Source organism: Nycticebus coucang, chromosome 24 (assembly GCF_027406575.1).
Source record: "Nycticebus coucang isolate mNycCou1 chromosome 24, mNycCou1.pri, whole genome shotgun sequence".
NCBI lineage: Eukaryota > Metazoa > Chordata > Mammalia > Primates > Lorisidae > Nycticebus > Nycticebus coucang.
Genome location: NC_069803.1, coordinates 16080682 through 16103396, shown reverse-complemented (window position 1 = coordinate 16103396; position 22715 = coordinate 16080682). Strand labels below are relative to the sequence as shown.

General features: G+C 36.2%; 1 protein-coding gene across 2 annotated transcripts in view; it reads left to right on the top strand.

Moving 5' to 3' along the window:
* The window catches only part of SGCZ (sarcoglycan zeta), a 340110-nt gene extending 317863 nt beyond the window's left edge, over nt 1-22247 (top strand). For both annotated transcript variants that reach the window (XM_053578622.1, XM_053578621.1), the window contains 3 exons: nt 4722-4794; nt 15911-16034; nt 21515-22247. In XM_053578622.1, the coding sequence (XP_053434597.1) occupies nt 4722-4794; nt 15911-16034; nt 21515-21709 (392 nt within the window). In that variant the 3' untranslated portion in view covers nt 21710-22247. The remainder of the gene's footprint in view (nt 1-4721; nt 4795-15910; nt 16035-21514) is intronic.
* The last annotated feature ends 468 nt before the right edge of the window (nt 22248-22715 follow it).

Below are 22715 nucleotides of genomic sequence, written 5' to 3'. Positions count from 1 at the left end.
GAGTGATATGCAAAATGTACATGAATAAGAATAAATGTCCTTAAAAAAGATAAAACTAGTATCAGCTGTAATACCTGTATTTGATAAAATGTCCAAATCTCAAGAAAAAAATATACTGGTTAAATTAAGTGTTTTACAAACTTCTGTAGACTTTCTTTAAATTGGTAAAAGAAAATTTACCTAGAAATCTTATTTGATTAATTTTCTGAATCTCATCAGAAAGATCAATAACTGATCGTTCATGAAATCTTTTTATTCATTTATTTTTTAATGTTTGGGATTCGTTGAGGGTACAAAGAATTAGGTTAACAGATTGCATTTGTCAGATCAAGTCCCTCTTATAATTGTTATCTTGACATGTGCTTTTAAATTTCAATTATTTTTTATTTGTTAAAAAGCACAGGAAGAATTAACAAATAAAGGGCTTCCCCCTCAAAAAAAAAAAAAAAGAAAGAAAAACCTGAGAGAAATAAAACCTAGTAAAACACGAGCTACTTGAAATCTATAAATTCTTGGTAAACAAGAACGCCATCATTTTTGGTCTTAATGGGTTTTAAGCTAATTTTTTATTAATGAATAATTTCTTTTTAAAATGTACATCTCAAAAAAACAGCTCTATTCTAATACATTCTTCCATCTGATCACCAAATATCTTTTCCATTATCTCTTTCTAACTTTTGAAAACCGTAGACGTGGACGAGAGGACTGATTGGGCATCTAAGAGTAAGTGCCCTGAGACACTTTAAAAATTATGAAAAAAGATGAATGAAAAATAAATACAGATTATGAAACAATTTCTTTACAGAAATCTTGGCAGGTTATTCTCCAGTCTCCAATACACAGTAGGATTTTTTGAAATTTCATTTGAAAGAACAATTCAAGGATATCATTTCCCTGTTTCCTAGAAAAATTTACATTGTCTAGGTTCATAATAACCATTTAAATAAATTCAGGTCATCACCTCAGGATGTTTGTGTTAAGATATCAAACCAAGAAATATGCTAGGAAACAAAAGCTTAGCATGTTTTACATATCAAATATAAATAGGTAAAATTGATTTATTCATACTTTTATTCTTTCATTACTATTCTTTCATTTAGTGATCTTCCACTGTCTGTTAGAAGCCTGGGTCTGTGCTAAATATACAAATTTGATTAAGACAAAGCCCTTGAATTCAAGGAATTCATAAGTTACTGGGTAAAAGCTTAAAGCAAATTGCAATGCCATGTTAGAAATGCAATTTTTACAAGCGCCTGGGGAAAGTAAGCAGAGGGTGAGTATGCAGAAAATGTTTTACAGAGAATATAATCTAGAATCAGACTTTAGGCTGGGCACAGTGGCTCTTGCCTATAATCCTAGCACTCTGGGAGGCCAAGGCAGGCAAATCCCTTCAGCTCAGGAGTTTGAGACCAGCCTGAGCAAGAGAGCGACCTGCATCTCTACTAAAAATAGAAATATTGGCCAGGCTATGTTATAGGCACCTATAGTTGTAGCTACTCAGGAGGCTGAGGCAGGAGGATTGCTTAAGCCTAGGGGTTTGGACTGCTATGAACTAAGCTTATACCATAGCACTGTGGCCTGGAGAACAAAGTGAGACTCGGGCTAAATAAGTAAATAAAAATATAAAATTGAAAAAACAGAATTAGATTTTGGAGAGTGAAATTGGTATTAAATAGGTAGAGGTATGCTGGGAAGAAGAAATAGTTCCCAGGCCAGACCGTAAACATCAAACAATACACAATAATTTTACTATATCTGAGGTATAGTCATTCCTACTAAGGATTTAGGTTTGACTTCTAGAAACAATTGGATTCTCAAAGCATTGTAAGTGAGAATTACACAGTTTTGTGTTTCAGAACACGATTTGACAGTAGTCCTGAGGAATAATTCGTAGAAAATATAATACAGGTGTCACTAAAGCTGTGGGAAGAAACAGACTGATAGGAAAGTTAAGTGTGAAAGGGCCTTTTCCATATACCTCCACAGTTCTGCCTCGGGTGTTTGGGCATGGTTATAGCAATAATCAAACTAGGATGAAAAACAGGAGGAAAAAGCTTTCAAAGACTTCAAGAAGGTTTGGAAATATTAATCTTGATCAAAATTTATTAATTACCTCATGCAGTACATTGTGGTGTTGACAAGAATACAGCAGCATATTAGGAATATGTCCTTGATGTTTATTTTAGCCTAAAAAAGAAACACCACTTTCATAAAATTTCAGAAAGTTATTATAGGTTCCCAATGAGCATATTATAGGTAGTAGATATGTTCAGCGACTGAAGAGCTCACTTGAGAAAATGGGCTCAGTGCCCGTAGCTCAGTGGGTAGGGCGCCGGCCTTATATACCGAGGGTGGAGGGTGGCGGGTTTGAGACTGGCCCAGGTCAGCTAAAAAACAATGACAACTGCAACATAAAAAAAACTAGCCAGGTGTTACATGCAGACGCCTGTAGTCCCAGCTACATGGGAGGCTGAGGCAAGAGAATCGCTTAAGCCCAGGAGTTGGAGGTTGCTGTGAGCTGTGACCCCACTGCACTCTACCAAGGGTGACATAGTGAGACTCCGTCTCAAAAAAAAAAAAAAAAAAAAAAAAAAAAGACTTGGGAAAATTCACAAAGAGATTTTATGTATGAGTAAAAGGAAAGATGTCCAAGCAAAGGAATGGATAAGATTACAGAAGTATTGAAGGCAGGGCAAAAGCAGTGTTCAAGAGAGTACAGTTTTTTGTACAGGTGAGATATGAATAGGTTTGATACAAATACCAACATATAGCTTGGGTTTGTGGCATTAGCCAGAGGCAAGATCACTATTTAGATGAAGAAAATAATACAAATAGGAGATGTAGCGTATGTTGGAACAGATTGGTATTACTTCTTTTAAAAGATAATGCTGCTTTCAGAATTCAGAGTAACTCTTTTATAGAATAAAAGTGACAGTTAATACATTTTTTCAAACATAATAACTCCTCCAAAATAATTTCATTTCTGTCGATTTTAAGGAACAATTTCATTTCCAATTGCATTTGAGGAAGAATGAAAAGAGTTGTAGTATAAAAGGTTTGACATGTTTGAATAGACAATCACGTAGCTCTAACCATTGGAAATTGAAAGACAATAGAGATCATGTTGTTCAACCTCATTTTACAAATAAGAACCAGAGGGCTTTAAATACTTGTCCAAGATCAAAAAAAGAATTAGAGGAAGACCTGGGAATAAAATTAAACTGTTTCCAGTTCAGGCTGTGACTTTATCAATTTACATTCAGAGAAAACAGGTGCAAATAAAGGGGGGGAAAGCAAGATGAAGACATGCAAAAAATTTGAATATATAATAAAAAAAGATTTGAATATATTCACTGACTCAGGTTGAAATTTGAAGGAGTATTTGTCTTGAGATCTGGATGAATTTACCCAGGACCGTATTCTAGTTTCAGAGTTTAAAATGCTGCCTAAGATTTTTATGAGTTACTGTGGGAAGAGGATTGGGGGAGGGGAGATGCTTGTGTTTTGTTAACTTCCTTTGCCTTGAAGACTGTGGATTCTGCTTGTAGAACCTCTTGTGTGCCACACTCATCAGTATGTAAAAACCACTTCTTTTGTTGCCCTCCTGTGTGACTGAAGGTCAGGGTTGATCCTGCTCTTTTGTTTAAAGGACTCATCTGGTGGTTTCCCTATCTGGCCACTTATTTTTACAGAATTTGAAAATAGCTCTAATTTCCTAGTGGCAGTCTCATCATTGTTTATTGAGTTAATATATTTAATATGATGTTTCCACTTCACGTTAAGCAGAAGCAGATTGTTTTATAGGTTTAAAATTTATGTTTTGGGATTGCATTGCGTTATTAAGCCAGTGTTAAGGCCATGGATAGAGCCGACGTGAGGTTCTTACATCAAGATGTTTAAAGAAGATTAAACAGATTTCTTAAAACAAAAGAAATAATAAAATTACCAAAAAAAATGTTTTGTACAAAAAAGTTTTATTTTCACTTGATTTTTGAAGCAGAAAAACATTCTGTTTTGTTCAGTTAAAATATGGAAAAGTTTGGGGAATCTGGAAAATCAAATGAAGTCAGTAAATGAAAGTTTAAATAGATATCATTCAACTTCCAAAGGAGAGGGTTAAAGGACATGACCTCTTTAGAAAACCATGACCCCATATAGAACCTTCTAAAATAAAATATAAAGCAGTTCATGGTTTTAGAAAGAGCTTTAACTGTAGGCGGGTCAAAGTAACTTGACACATTCTGTGACATTTGATGTTGATTGTATGTCAAAGGATGGAGCTGTGTGTGAGAGGGTTGCTAAATATTCTGTGAAATGATAGGTCCCACACTAGAGTTCACCCTCCACCTGTTCATTAATGACCTTCTATTAAAAAACAAAAATGAGTGCTGTGACTTATTTCTCCTTCAAATTCACACAACTAAAAAATACGGCAGGGGAAACAGAGTTCTTTTAGTCTTTGACCAGAGGGTGGGAAGTCTCTATCTAAACTTACATAAACAATAAAACCTTAAAATCGGTTAACATAGTGACATTTAGAATTTATGAACTTTGACTCTTCACTATTTTGTATTTTTCTTCCAATTTTTCTCTTTATTTTCTATGCTCTTGTTTTTAGTTTGTTCCATTTTTAGAAGAATATTTGATGCCTGAAAATAGAGAATAAACCCACTGTGTCTCTGAATTTGTTTATACTGACTGCTGTGTTCTTGCTTCCCCAGGGACTGAAGGAGCAGTGTTTGGGCACTCTGTGGAGACCCCTCACATCAGAGCAGAACCATCCCAAGACCTCAGGTAAGTGCTCTTTCTTACGCCTGTGTCATCATCTCCATTCCTGTAGGTCATCCATCCTTGGTATATGAAGAACTAAAATAAAATACGAGCGACATACTTGTAGGGAGAATTGACCTTGTCCAACTTCATGGTAAATAGGTGTTAAGGACAAGGTAATGTGGGTTATTCTAAGTTTCTCTAATTTTTTTCTTAACATTACTATGAATGTAATAGTAAATATATCAGCAGGAGGATTATGGAGAAGAAAAAGAAAAAGTTTTCTTTGTGACAGTTTCTGACATAATGAAATATATGCCGTCTACAGGCACAGAGAGAGAGAAGCTGGAAAGTAGAAAGCTAGGGATGATCTCCGAGTGTCATGCAGAGAGAAATATGGAACAAAATAGAAACTAAGTAGAAAAGGGCAGAATTAATTACCCTATGATGGGTTTCTTAGTCTGATATTTCCAATGCAGTCAGCTTCTTCCTGAAATTGTGATGTTTCCAGGAGGCACAGTTAGATGTAAAAGCACTCCTTACCAAAAAGATTGTCAGGTGTCAACATGAAGAATTATTAATATTTGAATCCTTCCCAGAGTTTTGACTTCTGTTGATAAAAGTTGAAATGTCAAACTGCAGATCCTTGGGTGTTCTTAATTCAACAAGGAAATTGTTGTTAGGGGATTAGAGATGGTTTACATAATTTATTTCAGAAAGATAAATTATGTTCCAAAATACATTTGCTGTTGTATAAGAAAAATAAAAAAATAACAGTGATACTAAAAAATAAGTCACATGCTAAAAGTCACTTTTAATATCGGATCAACATATCAGACAGAATCTCTTGACTTGGAAAATGCATTAAAAATATTAAGTAAACAAAGCCTGTTTTTAAGCCCTTCATAAAGATCGGCGTTCAATCCTTCTAATTTAGTGCGTGGATAAATGCTTAAAACAGAAAATAAAGTTGAAAATTTTAAGGCAACAAACTCCATGCTTTCACAGTAGTGAATTTTGTAGAACTTTAGAGTTCTATGATCAAATTTCCTAAAGAACTCAGTTTCTCACTAGTGAAAGCAACAGCTAATGAACTAATGAATGAGGTAATGAAAATTAGAAAAAGGTGACCCACTTCATGTACCAGGGCATATTTTATAAGAGCAAAATGATTATTTACTGTATGCAATAAACAATTTACAAGTGTTGAAGAATGTGTGTAAAAATCCTCTTGATGTCCTCTTCATGTGCTGTAGTCTTGATTTAGGGTTTTTTTCTCAGCCAGTAAGCCAGTAAAAAAATGTTTTTCTCAACATTTTTAGGGTAATTTTTCCCTTTCTTACCTAACATGTTCCAAGTTCCATTGGAACAGGACTCAAATCTTCCTTTTCAGTAGTGAGCAGCCAGCACTGTGTCTTGTATCTAATAGTGTGATAAATGGTAGTTAATTTAAATTACTGAAACTTAGCAAAACTGAATAATGAAGAAACTAAATAAGTGGGATACAAAGAATGTGGCGACAGTTACTGTATTAATATTATAAAGACTGGCACTGATTCCAATTGTTTTTCATCTGTGTTTTAATACTGGTGTTTACCAATTTAGTCAATAAAATGTTTAAACATTATTAAGTTATGAAAGAAACATTTTTGCTTCTAACATTTTTGTAATTATATACTTGTCCTATAATTTTGACTATGAAGAGTCTATTGCCAAGGGAGAAATAAGAATCAACTGTTTTTAAAATTATTTTTGCTAACGTGTCTCCAAATTCATTAAAACATGAATGTGACTAAATTGTAATTGGTAGGCAGTGTTTCTGGGTTGTATTTTCTAGTTATTCATGATTAAACACTGCAGTAAACTAGACTTACAATCGAGTGTTAAAAGCAGATTGGCAACCCCCAAAATGAGTGGTAAGAAATTCCAAAACTGAGATAGAAGTAAGGCATAGTAATTATGGAGATATTTCGGTCTTTATTTGTGATTGGTGATTAAGAGCGGTGTGTCTAAGAAGCTATTCATAAGCTTTGGTGAGACATTTCCTTTCAGAGCAGTAAGAAGTATGCCTACTTGACATTTAATTCTAATCAACAAGGTAACATTAGTTGGCCAATGAGTAAAACGATCATTTGGGGTGTGGGTAGCTGTGTTATCTCTGGATTTGTTATTGTCAGGAATGAGAGACTTTAGAACATTCCTAACGTTCATTATAGAATGTAGATAATATTTTGGTTGGGGAGTGGAGCAGATTTGCAGAATTTATTTATTTAGATGTTTGATGACTGTTTAATATATACCAAGTTCTGTGTTAGTTTCCAAGTGCATGATTGGTGGGATTACACCAGCGGTGCATCTTGCAAGGGTATATGTGAAACTTGGTAAACGGTCTGTAAAGCTAGTGAATGATGCCCCACGATCATATCAATGTACACAGCTATGATTTAATAAAAACAAATAAATAAACCTATAAGTATAGTTTTTCCTGTATTTGTTACATAAGATGACACTGTTTTGTAGAGGGGATCTGAATTTTTAAAAGCTAAAAAATTTATGCCAAGTAGTTGATAAAGACATAATAGTAAATTTGCCTGAAATTGTCCAAGCATTGATGTTCTTTCTATTTCTTACATTAATGTGTAGTTAAATGACTACAGTTCAAAGAGTTTCTGCACTGTATGGTGAGAGTGATGAAACTCATTATGTAATGCCCATTACCCAGAGATTGTTTGGCAATCAGATCTCTTAATGTTCCAAGAAGAGGAAAATAATCTGGACTTGGAATTAGTAAAGTGAATTAAAATTTAATCATATAATTGACACATTTTCATCATCATCCTTGTACAAACACAATTTTAAAATGAAATGTTAAGGTTCACAAGCTCCAAGTTAATCTCCGGGAACACATGGAGCCCTGGTTTGCATAATTTTCCCATTCAAAGAAAAGCTACCATTTGTGAAATAGTAAGAATTTTGCCCTCAGACATCTCCTCAATAAAGGGGTAAATTACTTTGCTGGTGTTTTTCTACTTATGAGAAAAGAACTATAAGAAAGTTATCTTTCTTCTTTTTTTCCCTGCCTCCTCCCTTCCCTCTGTTTCTTCTGATGCTTAAGTTTTAGCAATTATATCTTATAACTTACTTTGTAAAAAAAAAAAACAAGTTTGAATTCTTCTTTTCTCAGAATAGTGAGAATTCTCCTGAAGATCTAGGTTACACATTTGTATAACACCTTAGAAACAAAATATTTCTGCCTTTTTGGTATATAAAAGCCATAAAAAAAAAAAAAAAAAAAAAAAAAAAACAGAATTGCTGGGTGGCGCCTATGGCTCAAAAGAGTAGGGTGCTGGCCCCATATACTGGAGGTGGTGGGTTCAAACCCAGCCCCAGTCAAAAAGTGCAAAAAAAAAAAAGAAGTGCTTTGAGAAAAACAGGTGGTGGGAAGACTCCAGTTTGACATTAGTCCTTCTCTCTAATAATCCCTCGGTACCCAGTGAAAGCAAGTATGAAATTCACTGATACATCTGCTATAACACTTTCAAAATGAATACACTTGTAATTCACCGCTATCATTGGTTGATCATATAGAAATCCACAAGCATTGCCAATAAACTTGGGTTTCATTTTTTAAGAAGCCTTTCTAGAGGGTGTTATTATAATAGAGTGAAGAGTTTAATTGAAAGTCCCTACTATGAAAAAACAAAAAAGGAAAACCCCTCTATAATGTAAGTAAGCTGGTCTGTGAAACCCTCTTCAGCAGAGGCATAAGAATTCTGTATGGGAGAGAAGTAGGGCATTATTTAACTATTGATCCATATGAACTATGTTGCTAAGAGTCTATATTCATAGTTCTCAAAGAGAATCCAGATTTACTCTGATTTTACTTCGAAAACTTGAGTCTACAATATTCTAATAGGGATTGCATGGTGATTTGAGAAGTCTGAGATATCTAGAGGAAATTTGTACAGCTAAGACTTAAGCAGGAAAAAACAAACAAAAAATCACAGCTACATTTTACTCTCTTAATGGCTTAAAAGCATACTTATATACATATTTACATTTATCATGTCAGCAAACTACACAGAGGCTCAATATTTCTAAGCAAATGAACGTACAATCCTCTCTCTACACACATTGTGATGGGTACACTTTCAAAGACTGCCTGTGGGGCATTTTTGTTTTGTTTTTGTTTTTGGCCATGGCTGGGTTTGAACCCACCTCCAGTATATGGGGCCAGTGCCCTACTCCTTTGAGCCACACAGTGCCGCCCGACTGCCTGTGTTTTTTTATATCATTGTGTTTCTCTTTTCATTTATGATCTTTGAATATCTATTTGGTAGTCTTGTCTATCTTCAATATTTTAATGCTATAATTGTCACACACATTGAAACTGCTTTCTCATAATGAAGCATTTGCCTTAATTATTGCTGCAACATGTGTGTGTTCTTATATATATGTAAAGTAATATGCTTCTATGCATATATATTTTTATGTAATAAACTTTATCAATTATTTTCCTTAAACAGACTTTCTGCTTGGTTTCAAAGGTTTCTATTTACTAGAATTTGGATATCCCTTGTACTTCCAATTTTCTGTTATTTATTTTGTACATTAGGTTATTTATGTCTTAGTTTTTATTTGCAATAGATGAAATCTTCTACATTTTTTTCTAATTTTCTACTGAAAATTACAGCCTATAATTTATTTTCATATTTTGAATAAAGCTGGAATTATTTTTGCAGCATGTTAAGAATTTAATTTTATTTTTAATACAAATAAGTCAATTTATAAGCCTTATTGATAATCTAGTAGTTTGCCATGAAATGACAGATATTAATTTCTCAGTATAAGAAATTCTTATGATCTGTTTTAGATTGTCATGTGTTCCATTAAGCAAATTTCTATTGCTACTCTAGTATGCTTTTAATTAAAATAAATTGAGTACTAATTTTTAAAATTCCCATCTTATAATCATTAAAAATTTTGACAGTTGTCACACATACTTTCTCTCTCAAATATTTTAACATAATTTTTTTTCTGTTTCAAAGGCCTCCAATGAAATATTTGTTAAGATTTTATTATAAATTTTATTATTTAAAAAATGTATTGATATTGGGTGCATTTATTTTTACCCAGGAATATATCAAATTATTGAACTTTCAGATGAAAAATAAAAAGATCAAATATCCTTATTATATTGTATTATGATGATATTTACAACTTAGTGCTGAATGTAAACAAAAACACTATGTAGTCTCTAAGATTTCATTTACTTTTCATAATGTCTTTGTGTCCATCTATGATATTTTCTGTATCCATAGTGATTTTTGCTTTTTACTTTTGCAATAAGCTGATTATATTCCATTATGTGAACATTTTATATTTTATTTACATATTTTTCTAATGATAGACACTTGTGATGTTTTGATCAAATGTTAAGAATATGTAGCTTCAAAGTGGTGCCTGTGGCTTAGTGGGTAGGGCATATGCCTCATATACTGAGGGTGGTGGGTTCAAAACCAGCTGTGGCTAAACTGCAACAACAACAAAAAATAGCCAAGCGTTGTGCCAGGACACTCTACCGAGGGCAACAAAGTGAAAACTTTTTTTTTTTTTTTTTTTGGAAACAAAGAACGTGTGGCCTACTCCCAAGTCGCTAAGATATTTTCCTTTAAAACCCTATGTTTTTAACTTTTACTTTTTTTTTTTTTTTTTTTTTCTTTTGAAACAGAGTCTCACTATGTCGCCCTGGGTAGAGTGCCATAGCTTCACAGCTCAGAGTAACCTCCAGCTCTTGGGCTTGAGTGGTCCTCTTGCCTTGGCCTCAAAAGTAGCTGGGCCTACAGGCACCCATCACAAAGCCCGACTATTTTTAGAGATGGGGTCTCTCTCTTGCTCAGGCTGGTATTGAACCTGTGAGCTCAGGTCCATCTTAGCCTCCAGAGTGCTAGGATTACAGGCATGAGCCGCCGTGCTGAACCTTAACTTTTACTTATTTTTTTTTTTAAGATGATAAGTATGTTTTGTGTATTTTACCACAGTAAGAAAATTAAGAAAATTAAAAAAAAAAAAAAACATGTGGTACTCCCTACCCCATGACTGAGTTCCCTGGAGTTTTTCTCAGCTTTGTCCACACTGAGCTTCCAGCCATTCATCAATGGTTTCTCTACCCAAAACTGTTTCCATGGAGGCTTCTGCTCTGGTAAATTGTGATTTCCTGTGTCTGCCTGTCTTAGCTTTTACTTTTGGTTATAGTAAAAGTATATAGAACGGCTACACAACTGTGGTTCATTTTGTCCATAAAGATATGCAGTTATCCTAGCACTATTTGTTGAGAAGACTTTGCTTTTCCCAATGGATACCTCTATTTCTTTTATCAAAAATCAGTTGACCACCCAAGTGAAAGTCGATTTCTGGAATTTCTATTTCACTCCCTTGTTCTATTTGTTATCCTTATTCCAGCATTGTCTTGGCCACTGTAGTTATGTAGTTAAGTTTGAAAGTTCTCCAACATTGTCTTGGTTTACAAGGTTGCTTTGGATGTTCTGGAATTTTGCACTAGCTGCAGAATACTGAGAAAATACCCACTCTACATTAGCTTCGAGTATGTCCTAGGTAAAATATAGGAAGAGCACCTACTTCTCAGTAGTGGTTGGATGATTTAGAGATAATCCACACCACGTTTCAAGTACAGAATAAGCTCTTGGTATTAACACTAGCTTTTATTATGTTCCTACAATTATATGGATAGCTTACTAATACAAGAGGGTGAATCTAACCATGTTTTGTTATGAGTACATGATTCTAAGTGGTTTATGACTATGATTTTGTTTATATGGCAACTGAGCTGTATCGAGAGAGAGTGGAACTAGATTTAACATTGGAAGTAGAATTCATGTGTTTCTTATCCAAAGTCCTTCATTTAATTCTTTCATTAGGTTGATGTAACTTTTGAACATAGTCATTAATTTCAATGAGTCTTTAACCTCAATTTCCCCAGTCATTTTTTGGTCATAACTTACATGACTTTATAGTATGCAACAACATTTTCAATACAGGTAATGCTTCTTCTGTTATCCTGTAATGAATAATCTAACAGAACTAGGAAAATACTCTTTAGAAAATAATCAGTGAAATGTATACATATTACACAATATTCAACCCATTTGATAAGCTGGAAATATGAGATGCCTATTTTTATTTCAAATATTTGAACTTCATACATATTCTACAGTATTTTTGGATAGATAAGATCATAATTTCAGTGCCTTTTCCAAATGTGATGAAACCGCTTGTGCTTAAATGCAAATATTACTTTATCATCAAACTTCATGCAGTTTAACTCTCTTGGAATTCATATGGAGGTGTAGAGCAAAATTTGCACACTGTTTGTAGAAAAATGTACTTTTCCCCTACTTAGCATGTGATGGATGTATAGATACTGTACAGCTACAGATAGTTTATGTGTAAAGGTAGATACCTCTGCAGTTCTAGATACTGATTTTGGATAATTCAACTATGGCACGGGCTTCTGTCTGTGTTCACAATGAAGTTATGCTAATTACACTAGCATCAGCTTAAAGTAGTTCAGTTTCCATATACGTGGTAACCCAGTTAGGATTTTTTTGCCTATGAAAGGTAGTTGATGCTGTAGAAAAGCGTACACATTAGTTATACTCCTGCTTAATTTTTATGTTCATCAAACAATTTCACTACTACAACATGTTCATTTGAACCTGGAATTAAATTCTCCAAATAGTCTAATAAAGTTTTTTATAGACCCTTTAACTGGACAGTCTTTTTATAATTAATTTTAAATTACCAGTGTCTATCATGAAGTTATTTGCTTGAATAATGGATACTATTAAAAACAATGCTATTTTTAATAACACTTGCATCACTTCTTATTGATTACTACATTTAATTTTGTCACATTAGCAAAATATTGACACATCTCATTCGTGACACCACTTGTCAGGGCCCAGGACTGGCCAGGTCTCGGCCCGGCTTAACTAGGTTCTGGACATGGACCGCTAAGTTACCTTGGTCAGGTCTGTTAGGTGCCTGAGGGTATCTACTTTAGCTGGGTATCTACTTTAGCTTAGAGAAAAGCAGTCTTCTTAGAATAGATAGATCTTAGTCTTTTAGTACAGCTTGGTAATCTTTAGCAGAGAGACGTGCTGGCGTTCTGCAGGCAGAGAGGAGACCGAGTAAGCGAGTCCGTGATAGAATGTGCATGCTCCCGACCGCCTGCTCCTCCAGCCTAATATAAGGCTAATCTCGTGCCTCTCAACATCACAGGTGTAGAGACTGCCCATTCACCACTGCTCTTATCTCCCGAGCTCTCATGCTTGTTAGGAAAGCTAAATCCCTCTCCATGCCCTTTCCACCAAGGTGTTCCATTATTGAGCTACACAGGTGTTTCTTACAACTCTCACTCCTCCTAGCCATCTGCCTTACCGGCTGCTACAAAATATAGAAGGAAACTTGTGTGATTCAAAGTCTTAATAACTCAGTACTGAAAGCATTTGGCACTGCTATAAAAAGGTACCACTTTGCTGGTGTTTTTATTTATTACCCTCCCCAAACCTCTAACGCAGCAGTTCTCAACCTGTGGGTCTCAACCCACAGGAACTGTATTAAAGGGCCATGGCCTTAGGAAGGTTGAGAACTGCTGCTCTAAGGCCTACAGAATAAACATCCCACCCCTGGGGACTTGGCTTAAGTAACAGATTACAGTGAACTATTTGAGACCAATTACGTTGATTTTCATCTCTTCTATCCTGTAAATCAAGAAAACAATTCTTCAAATCCAAAAGCAAAAGAGTCATGAATCTTAATTTCCTTCTGATGTTTTTGGGTTTTGTTCTGAGTCATTGTACCAAATGGTTAAGTTTTTTTTTTTTTTTTTTTTAAAGGAGGGTGGTTAATTCAAAAGATCCTTAAGGTTAGGAAACTTCTTCAGGGAGTCTCTATCAGCTTCTCTATCGTGGCCACTGTGGCAAGGGATGCTTATTAGTTAGTAAGGGGGCGGATACCAACGGCATGGAGAAATAAGACAGGGACAGAGATCCCGTTAATGTCTCAAAGTGCTTTCCTAACACTTATGTCCCTTAATCCATATAGCAATTTTACAAATAAACATTGTAATTGTCAAATTAGAGGTGATGAAACGGATGCTGCTGGGCACCATTCCTGAACCCATCCAGCCAGCTCTCAATCTTTCCTGCTTCTTGGACAGGGATCCCCCAGGCAGAAAAGTACTCATATGAATACTGCTTTTCATATGAGACTGCTTTGGCAACAAATACCTGAGGTCTAAAATGGATATAAATATAGTAAATGTTTTCTGTTAAGTATTAATAATTAATGTTCCTTTTCCAAAGTCAAATATATATTAACCTTTTGCACATTTAATGTACATCTTCAACTATGGAGTATATGAATAGTAACACCAACCTATTATCCTGGGACATAAACTAAAGCATATTACCAGATATAAATGGGAGCAAAAGCACACTGACTATAAGTTCACCAAGTGTGTTCTTGTTTTAGAACATTAGTTTATTTTGCTTCAGTTCTTATCTGACTGCTGTGTGAATGATTCAGTCATATCCAAAACTTACATAATTACAATGAGTATTTAGATCATATTTAAAACTTGTACAATTAATATTTAGATCATGAGAAAATGGAAATAGTAGTGCCCACAGATAATAGCACTCAAGGTATTAAATGTTTGACAGTGCATTGGGGAAATCAGTTATAAAATACACATTTTAACATTCAGATACTGTGTGTAACACGTTAACAGTAAATTTTACTAAGAAGTAGAATGATTTTTTTCCTTGAAATACTCAAATGTTTTGTGCAAAAAATGTGAGTTTTCATTTATAAAAATAAGAACATACTTTTAAAAATCAGATATATTCCAAACCTGACCCTTCTAGGCATTATATGAAGGTGTCCAAGGGGCCCATAGAGATGAAAGTTCCAAAGTTGCTTTTGTGAGTGGAGAAAACACCACCAGAGAGTGAAAATGTTGAAATCGCTTCTACATGCTTGCTCTGCTCTTTCAGTACCACTTTTAAACCTTGAAGTCCAACTTCAATTCTAAGAATGAGCTGAACTTCGGAGATCTAACCATTTGCTGTAGTTCTTTCTGCAAAACGACTCTGAACATATTGCCTTGAAAAAAAAAAAAAATCAGCTGCTCTGGATAATGGCCAGTGAGCCTGAAGGAAACCGTCCTTGTATTAAGGTCCTGTGGTCGAGGGGAACACAGACACATACAACCCCAGGACAGAGCACTTACCCCAGCAGTATGACTCTCAGATACTAATGCTGGCACTTCTTACCACTGAATTCTAGTCTCTCTATTCTGTCTTTTTTGCTTTTTTTTTCTCTAGTTTATATTTGAAGGTAATTTTGATGCTGCCTCTCACTCTTTTTTTGTAGGCACATCTATCTAAAATACTTTCTTCCCCTCATAATTTCTTTAAGCACCCTCTAATCACATTAGTACCTTCTGTTTGATTTTTGCATATTAGCTTCCATTTTATTTAATGCCACTCATTCTGTGGACATTTTAGTGGGCCAGTAGAGGTTAGGTGATATCGGAAATGTCTTATTTTCTCATTTTAATGAATTCCTAGAGGTATAATATAAACTTTGAACTTTTCAAGTTTGCAGAATGTTGACTGTGCATGCCTGGAAGTTTGCAATGTTAATGATTTTTATTAAAGCTCTCACGTTTGCAAGACAGGGACTCTTTCCAGAGGACTACATGTGCCCTAAGTTGTAATTATTTATTAAAATTCTGTCATTTCTATTGATAAAATATAATGGATTTAAACAAGTAAACTTATCACAATCTATGTTACAAGAACATTGTGAAGAGAAATAACATAAGAAACTGCTACCAAATTATTTTATAAATGAGGGTAAACGATTGATGTGAACAGACAGAGAAGGCAGTCTGAAATTTTTCTAAAATTCATTTTGGCTTCTTTTGAAAGGGCAAGGACTTTTATTTATATCCCCCTGTATATTTGTCTGGCTGGTCTTTTCAGCTAATATTGTCCTTTAGTTCACCAGGATTTTTCTCTCTTCTATTAATAATTCCCTCACCCACCCTTAGACTTGAATCACCAACAAGATCCTTGATAATGGAAGCTCCTCGCGGAGTCCAGGTGAGCGCGGCTGCAGGAGACTTCAAGGCAACCTGCAGGAAGCAGATGCATTTGCAGTCGACAGAGGGAGAGGTGAGTCCCCGGGGGCAGAGACCGGGCCTTTACAGGTCAGCGGGCGTCTTCTCAAATTATATACATGTACTTTGAAGTGAAACATGAAGAACTCGTTTGTGAGAAAGTCTGACTTCTCCAAGTATTAATACTTCTTAAATAGGAAATGTGGTAAGCCTTATGTTACTCTTTAAAATTAAATACCCATTATTTTCTACGGAAAGATATTCATTTATTCATCAGTGATCGTGGGGCATCTAAATCTCTATAGTTTCAAAATCAGCAGATAAACATATCAAATAATATCAAGACTGCTCAAAGGAGTAGGCGCCAGCCTGATATGCTGGGTTCAAACTCAGCCCTGGCCAAAAACTCCAAAAAAAAAGATAATATCAAGACTGAAGACAGTCCTTGTTTTTGTGCATTCTTTTGTTCTTCAAAAAATTCTTCCAAAAAAAGTACATTGGTTGTTTGTTTCCATAGACAAAGTGCCTATATTTTTCTAAAAGAAAAAGTTTATTTTATCATGTATCTTAATGGTATTTCCTGGATAAGGATATAGATGTTAATGCTTAAGGGAAAAAAGTGACATGGAAGAAAAACATTAAGTGTTAAACACTATTTTTTAAACCACTGCCTGTTCAAATAACTCTTTCTCCTTGATCTTCCACTTTCAGTATAATGTGAGACGTACATGTATTTTACCTTGCTCGCTATATAAAATAGGGTTTCTGTAGGCTGGATACAGCGGCTGACACCTGTAATGCCGGTGCTCTGGGAGGCTGAGGTGGGTGGATTGCCTGAGCCAGAGCGAGACCCTATCTCTACTGAAGGTAGACAAAATAGCCAGGCGTGGTGGTTCATGCCTGTAGTCCCAGCTTCTTGGGAGGCTGAGGCAAGAGGATTGCTTGAACCCTGAAGTTTGACCTTGCCGTGAACTTCCCAGCACTTTATCTACCCAGAGTGACAGAGAGAGAGACTGTCTTAAAAAAAAAAAAAAAGTGATGTCCGTGCCTCCAGATTCACATTTTTGTCAAATCTGGAAATTCCTCAGCACTCTCTCTTCAGATACTAGCTCTTATACATTTTCTCTATGGTCTTGGTTGACACTCTATACCTTTTTGTATTCTTACCCTCGAGATCTCTCAGCCTCTCCTTCCCAGTTTCTGCTTCCATATTTCTCTGTACTTGAATCTGTTCACTGATGTCCCTCTGGCATAGAATTCAGGTCTATATTCTTGGGTTTCTCCTGAATATCTAGTCTTCATACATTGCTTTTAATCTTAGTTTATCTTTTTAATTTCTAGGAGTCTCATCTGTTGTCTTTCAAATCTGCCTGGACATCTTGCCCTTTGGTTTGTTTTTAATTCTATCTGAATTGTTCTAACTGCTTACACATGATTTATATTCCGGTCTGGGTATTTTTAATAGAATTCTCAACATCTTTGAAGCTCTCCATCTGTCATACTGTTCCAACCAATTCATTTCTTGAGTACCTTTTTTTCTTGTATTTGTTTTTAGTATAAACTCACAAAAATCAAATTGAGCACTGAAAGAAGTTGAGTGAGATGCTTTGGAGCATTTCACAACCTCCTCAGGTGTAACAATGAAGGTGTAAATTAATAGAAGCAAAATGGGGATTATTTTTTTTTTTTTTGGTACCTTTATGCCATTTTCTCAGTTATAGTTACTTATTTTGCAGGACCATGTTAGGGTCTTAGTGGATATTACAATTGAAATGATCTAGAACTCTGCTTTATAATATTTTTAAACTACATCCATGTATCCTTTCAGGATTTCTTTGACATAGCAAAACAGAAATCTTTCCTAGGCATCTTGCATTCTTTTTAAGGAGTTGCTTTTCTCATGCTAACTGTTTCATTCACGTTATTCATAACAAATGATGCCGTAATCCCTATCGGTGGATATGAATTACTTGTGTTCTTTTATTCAGTATGTAGCCCAATCCTGTGATTCAATTACAGGTTGGCATTTGTCAACTGAGTATTATGCTGTACATAAATCATGGCTGGAGCTTTTTATCACTGGTTTATTTTTTATATTAATAATACAGAAAGGCAGATTGATCATTTACTGAGTAATAGAAATGATATAACACCCCTGTCCTTAAACTACTTCATGTCAGAGGAGATGTGATATTGAGGTTTCTAAAATCACAGATAAAATTGTAGAAGAATGAAATTGCAACTCATTTCAGATGTCGTAGTGTGTGGAATTTCTGTTTTTAGTCAATATACTTTTGTTAGGCAAAGTCCCTCTTACAATCGTGCCTTGCCCCCAAAAGGTGTGGCACACACCAAGGCCCCACCAATCCTAATTGCACATGGAATATTTTAAGTGGTATAATGCTAAGTACAGCACGCTTAACAAGATCAGAGGGGAAACAATTTTTATTTGGAAAATCAATTTTTCAACAGCTAAGAACTGGATGAGTGAATTCTTGGATTCTATGACTCACAGGGCCATGTAGAATACCAACACCCATGTTAGAAGTTGGAAAATGAACAGCACCATAGTAAGTACGTACCTTGGCAAAACAGAAAAAGGCATGGCTGAGCCCATCCACATTGCCCCGGAATGTACAGCTGGAAGGAATACACAGAAAAGTCCTTTTGACCTTGTGGCTGACTTTTCTATTTCAAGCCAGGAAAATTGCACTTTTTCTAAGGACCTCCTATGAATGAATTTCTCTATTAATAAAATCTACCTTTTTTTATATGGGTGAAGCTCCCGTTTGGATATCAGAAGGTTATGGAGTTAAGTATTGGGCTCTAGCCAGCCACTGCCCTGGGTACCCCTAGGAAGGCTGGAGACCAGCCCTGTGGCTATGCTGCAGCAGCCTGCACATCGTCAGGCCCAAGTGCTCCAAGCCTCACTTCATCAATGAAGTTGCCACCTGCAAGGCCTAGCTGTGTTTAAAAGCCCGAGGTGAGGTGCCGTATAAGCCAGACCCTTAGAGGCACCGGGCTCACTGGTGATACATATGCTCTGTGCTTATAAATAAATGCACCGTTCATAATCTCACAGTCACCCCTCATAACATTGGGTCTTCCCTTCTACGTGTGCTTGAGCTTTTACCAGTCCCTAACATCTAAAATCAGAGCTGTGTACGTTAATGCAATCATGGGGCACCATACACTGGTTTTAGAGACCATTTGACATATTTTTCATCGCACTGGTTAACATAGCCTTCCTGGCATTTTCATTTTCTTAACTCACCTCCAAACATTTAGACCTCAACTTTACCTTCCCAGGGCTTGTTCCTTAATTCTTGGGCCATTTCAAAGCTCGAGGATGCCTGCTGTCTACAAGCATGCTAGCTCCTGCTTTTTGGTGTGGCCCTGGGGCCTCAGACCTTCTCACGCTGGGTTTTGCACTGAGGAACATCAGTAAGTGAAATGCCAGTGGTTAGCACAGGGAGGAGAGAGGACCCCTTTCACTAGGAGGATGTAAACTTACACAGCTCCGGTCCTTTTCCCCACTACTTTTGAGGAGCTAGCCTGCTTGTGGATAGCAGGCATACTCAAGCTTCAGACTGTGATAACTTTTATTTTCTGATGTATTAAGTGCAGAGAAGTTATTAAAAAATCAGAACATAACTATAAGGTAATATATTTCGACATTTGATATCTACAAACATAAGCTTTAATCATACTCTCTAACTTTGAAAAGTGGTGATAAATGCAGCCATTTTATAATTTATTGATTTGGCAATTATTTGTATTATATAAAAGGTGTAATGTGCAGGGCCAAATACTCTGAATTGATTTTTTAAAAAACAGGAATGATGGTATCTTTAAGGAAGATATGGTTTGCTAGGGAAAGATACCAACAGGGCTATAAGAGCAGAATAAGATATTAAAAGTAATAAATTGCAATGGGAGAGCCCGATAAGAATTCTTCCATTTTCAAAGCCAGAGAAAGATCCATGGAATATTGACAAAGAGGAGAAACAAGGAAAAGGTGAAGGAGAAACATCGTGTTGTGCAACTCACACTGCACAATTCTAGGCCTTGTTCTCAGATCATCATAGGTCTTACTTGCTAGTGGAAGAGAGAATCAATGAACCAAGTTATCAAGGGATCGTTATTAGAGAGAAAATTGTACCTATTAGAGATGTATGGATGAGTGATATTTTAACAGAGTGCTTAGGAAAGTTCTGACAGGGTACCTTTTATTAAAGATTGGAGAAAACTGGTTTGCATATAATCTCAAATATATCTGCTTATGGTATATGAATTCTTTTTATGGCTTATTTGCATAAGAAATAGATTCCAATAATTAAAAATTTAAACAATGAAATCTCAGTCCCCAACTATCAAGTTGATAGCGCACCCTGCTTGTAGACAGCTGGAGATACTTACAGCCTGAGGAACCAGATAGTAAAAAAGCCCAGTGGTTTTGATATTTTCACTCTTTGAGAACTTGAAAAATTACAGGAAATGATGTGAGAGAGGCAGGCTAGTTTCTGTAGGGCCTGTGGACCAAGGAAAGACACCAGGATTAGTCTGAAGTGTGGGGGAGGGCAGTAGAGACCTTCCAGCAATCAAGTGACATAATCAGCGATTTGCATTTCTCAAAAGTTCACTCTGGCACTAGGCAAAACTGCAAAGCCAACGAACCTGTGGCTGAAAGGCCATTTAGGGAACTACTCCAGAATTCCTCGTACAACTCAGTGCATTTTCTGCACCTTTGCACGACTCCAAATCTTAGTATCTCTGTTTTCCCTGTCAATTTAGCAATGCCCTTTAGGCAATAATTAGCTAGACGGTGAGGGGATCAAGAACAGCTGGAGAGAGCTGTTCCTTTGCTCAATTTCAGGGTCCAATTTTCCGGCGCTTTCCCCATGCTTGTCAAATTGCTGCTCCTGAAACGATGAGCCTGATTTAGAATAAGTGATTTCCCATGTTAGAAGATCGAGTGAAGTAGGCGTTTGAATGCAGCGAATATGTCTCACGGTGACTTCAAATCTGATTGCATACACTAATTACGTTCAGTATGATCCTTATCTACCTGGCATAACCTTTGGACCGAAAAGTCAACACGCTTTTATATGTATTTTTAAAAAATCAGTTTTTTTGAAATAATTGTCCATCTCTTCAGTAATGTTATACTCACGTCCTTATTTCTTTGTATATTCTTTAGACTATGCACAGTTCAGAAGTTAAATCAAGAGACCCTGTAAAATCATCAATTTTCCATGGTGTTTGACTAGCGGGCCACTTGAACAGAATGTATAATATTGCATGTCAGAGTGAGGGCTTGGTGTCTCCTTCTCAAAGGAGAAGATGACCGCGGTGCTTCTGGGCTATACTGGAGGAATGTAATTTGTTCAACAAACCATGGCCGCTAAAGCCTGCAGAATTGGTTGTGGGGTCACACTTCTTATTAGACCATGTTGGGGAGGGAAGCAGATTACTCAGTGCTCTGAGGAATGTAGATTACTACCCTGAATTAAAATGCCATTTCTTTCTCCCTAGATATTTTTAAATGCAGATACAATCCGGCTGGGAAATCTACCGACCGGCTCATTTTCATCTTCTTTACCCAGCTCCTCAAGTTCTCGACAGACTGTGTACGAACTCTGTGTCTGCCCCAACGGTAAACTTTACCTTTCTCCAGCCGGACTGAGTTCCACTTGTCAGGCCCGTAGCAACATCTGCTTGTGGAGCTGAAGCGACTGATTTCTCCTCACACCAGAATAGCCTTTTGTTCCTGTCTGTCTGCTTCACACTGCTGCTCGGTTTCCCTGGTGATCAGTCAGAGCTGCTTCCAATGGTCCACAGAGCGACGTCTTCCAGTGTGAGCTGGGATCCGCCGCCACCTGCTCTACCCAGAGAGTGTGAGTGACACAGCAGTGCGAAAATCACTGTCAGCAGGACAACTGGATCAGAACTTTTGCTCAAAAGGGAGAGAAACATAGGTGCCTTTGCTACATGCAGTGAAGCACACAGTTTTAGATTTTTGCAGGACTTGGATTTGAACTGCACATCTATATATCACATCAATTAATTCCCAGTGGCGAGAGATGAAACGGTTAACCCTGTAAGAAAACTCACCCCACAGTCTGAAAGCACAATTTTCCATTCATCTTTTTTGGATGTCATCTTTTATCCCCAAATTTTAAAGTTCTGAAGCATTCTGTAATGCTTGCGTTAGTAAAAATTAAATTCACTACCTGGTTTTTTAACAAAACAAGACAGGATCTCTCCCCGAGTTATCCTAGTTTCTTTGGACTCAGTGTGTTGTTACTCTTTGTCTACTAAGTCTAGAATTTTGTACACTAGGTAATTTTGAAAGCACTCAGCAATATAATCTTAACAAAATGCCATTATATTGTCATTTGCCAGATTTGGACGGCCTTATATGGTATTTACTTGGCTACTGCATGCGACGTACTTGCTTTTAACAAAACATCTAATTTATTGCAATATGAGAGAGGATTACAGGGACATACAGATGATGGGGATCCACAGGTCACTTCTTTAAACTTTCACAGGCTATCCTTCACACCACGGTTTTTTTTTTTTTTTTTTCCAGTTTTTGGGCTGGGTTTGAACCCGCCACCTCCAGCAGCTGAGGCCAGCACCCTACTCCTTTCAGCCACAGGCACCGCCGACACCAAGGTTTTAATAGCACCATGTTTGTTTGCTCCATTCACTCTGGGAAAATCCAATCATC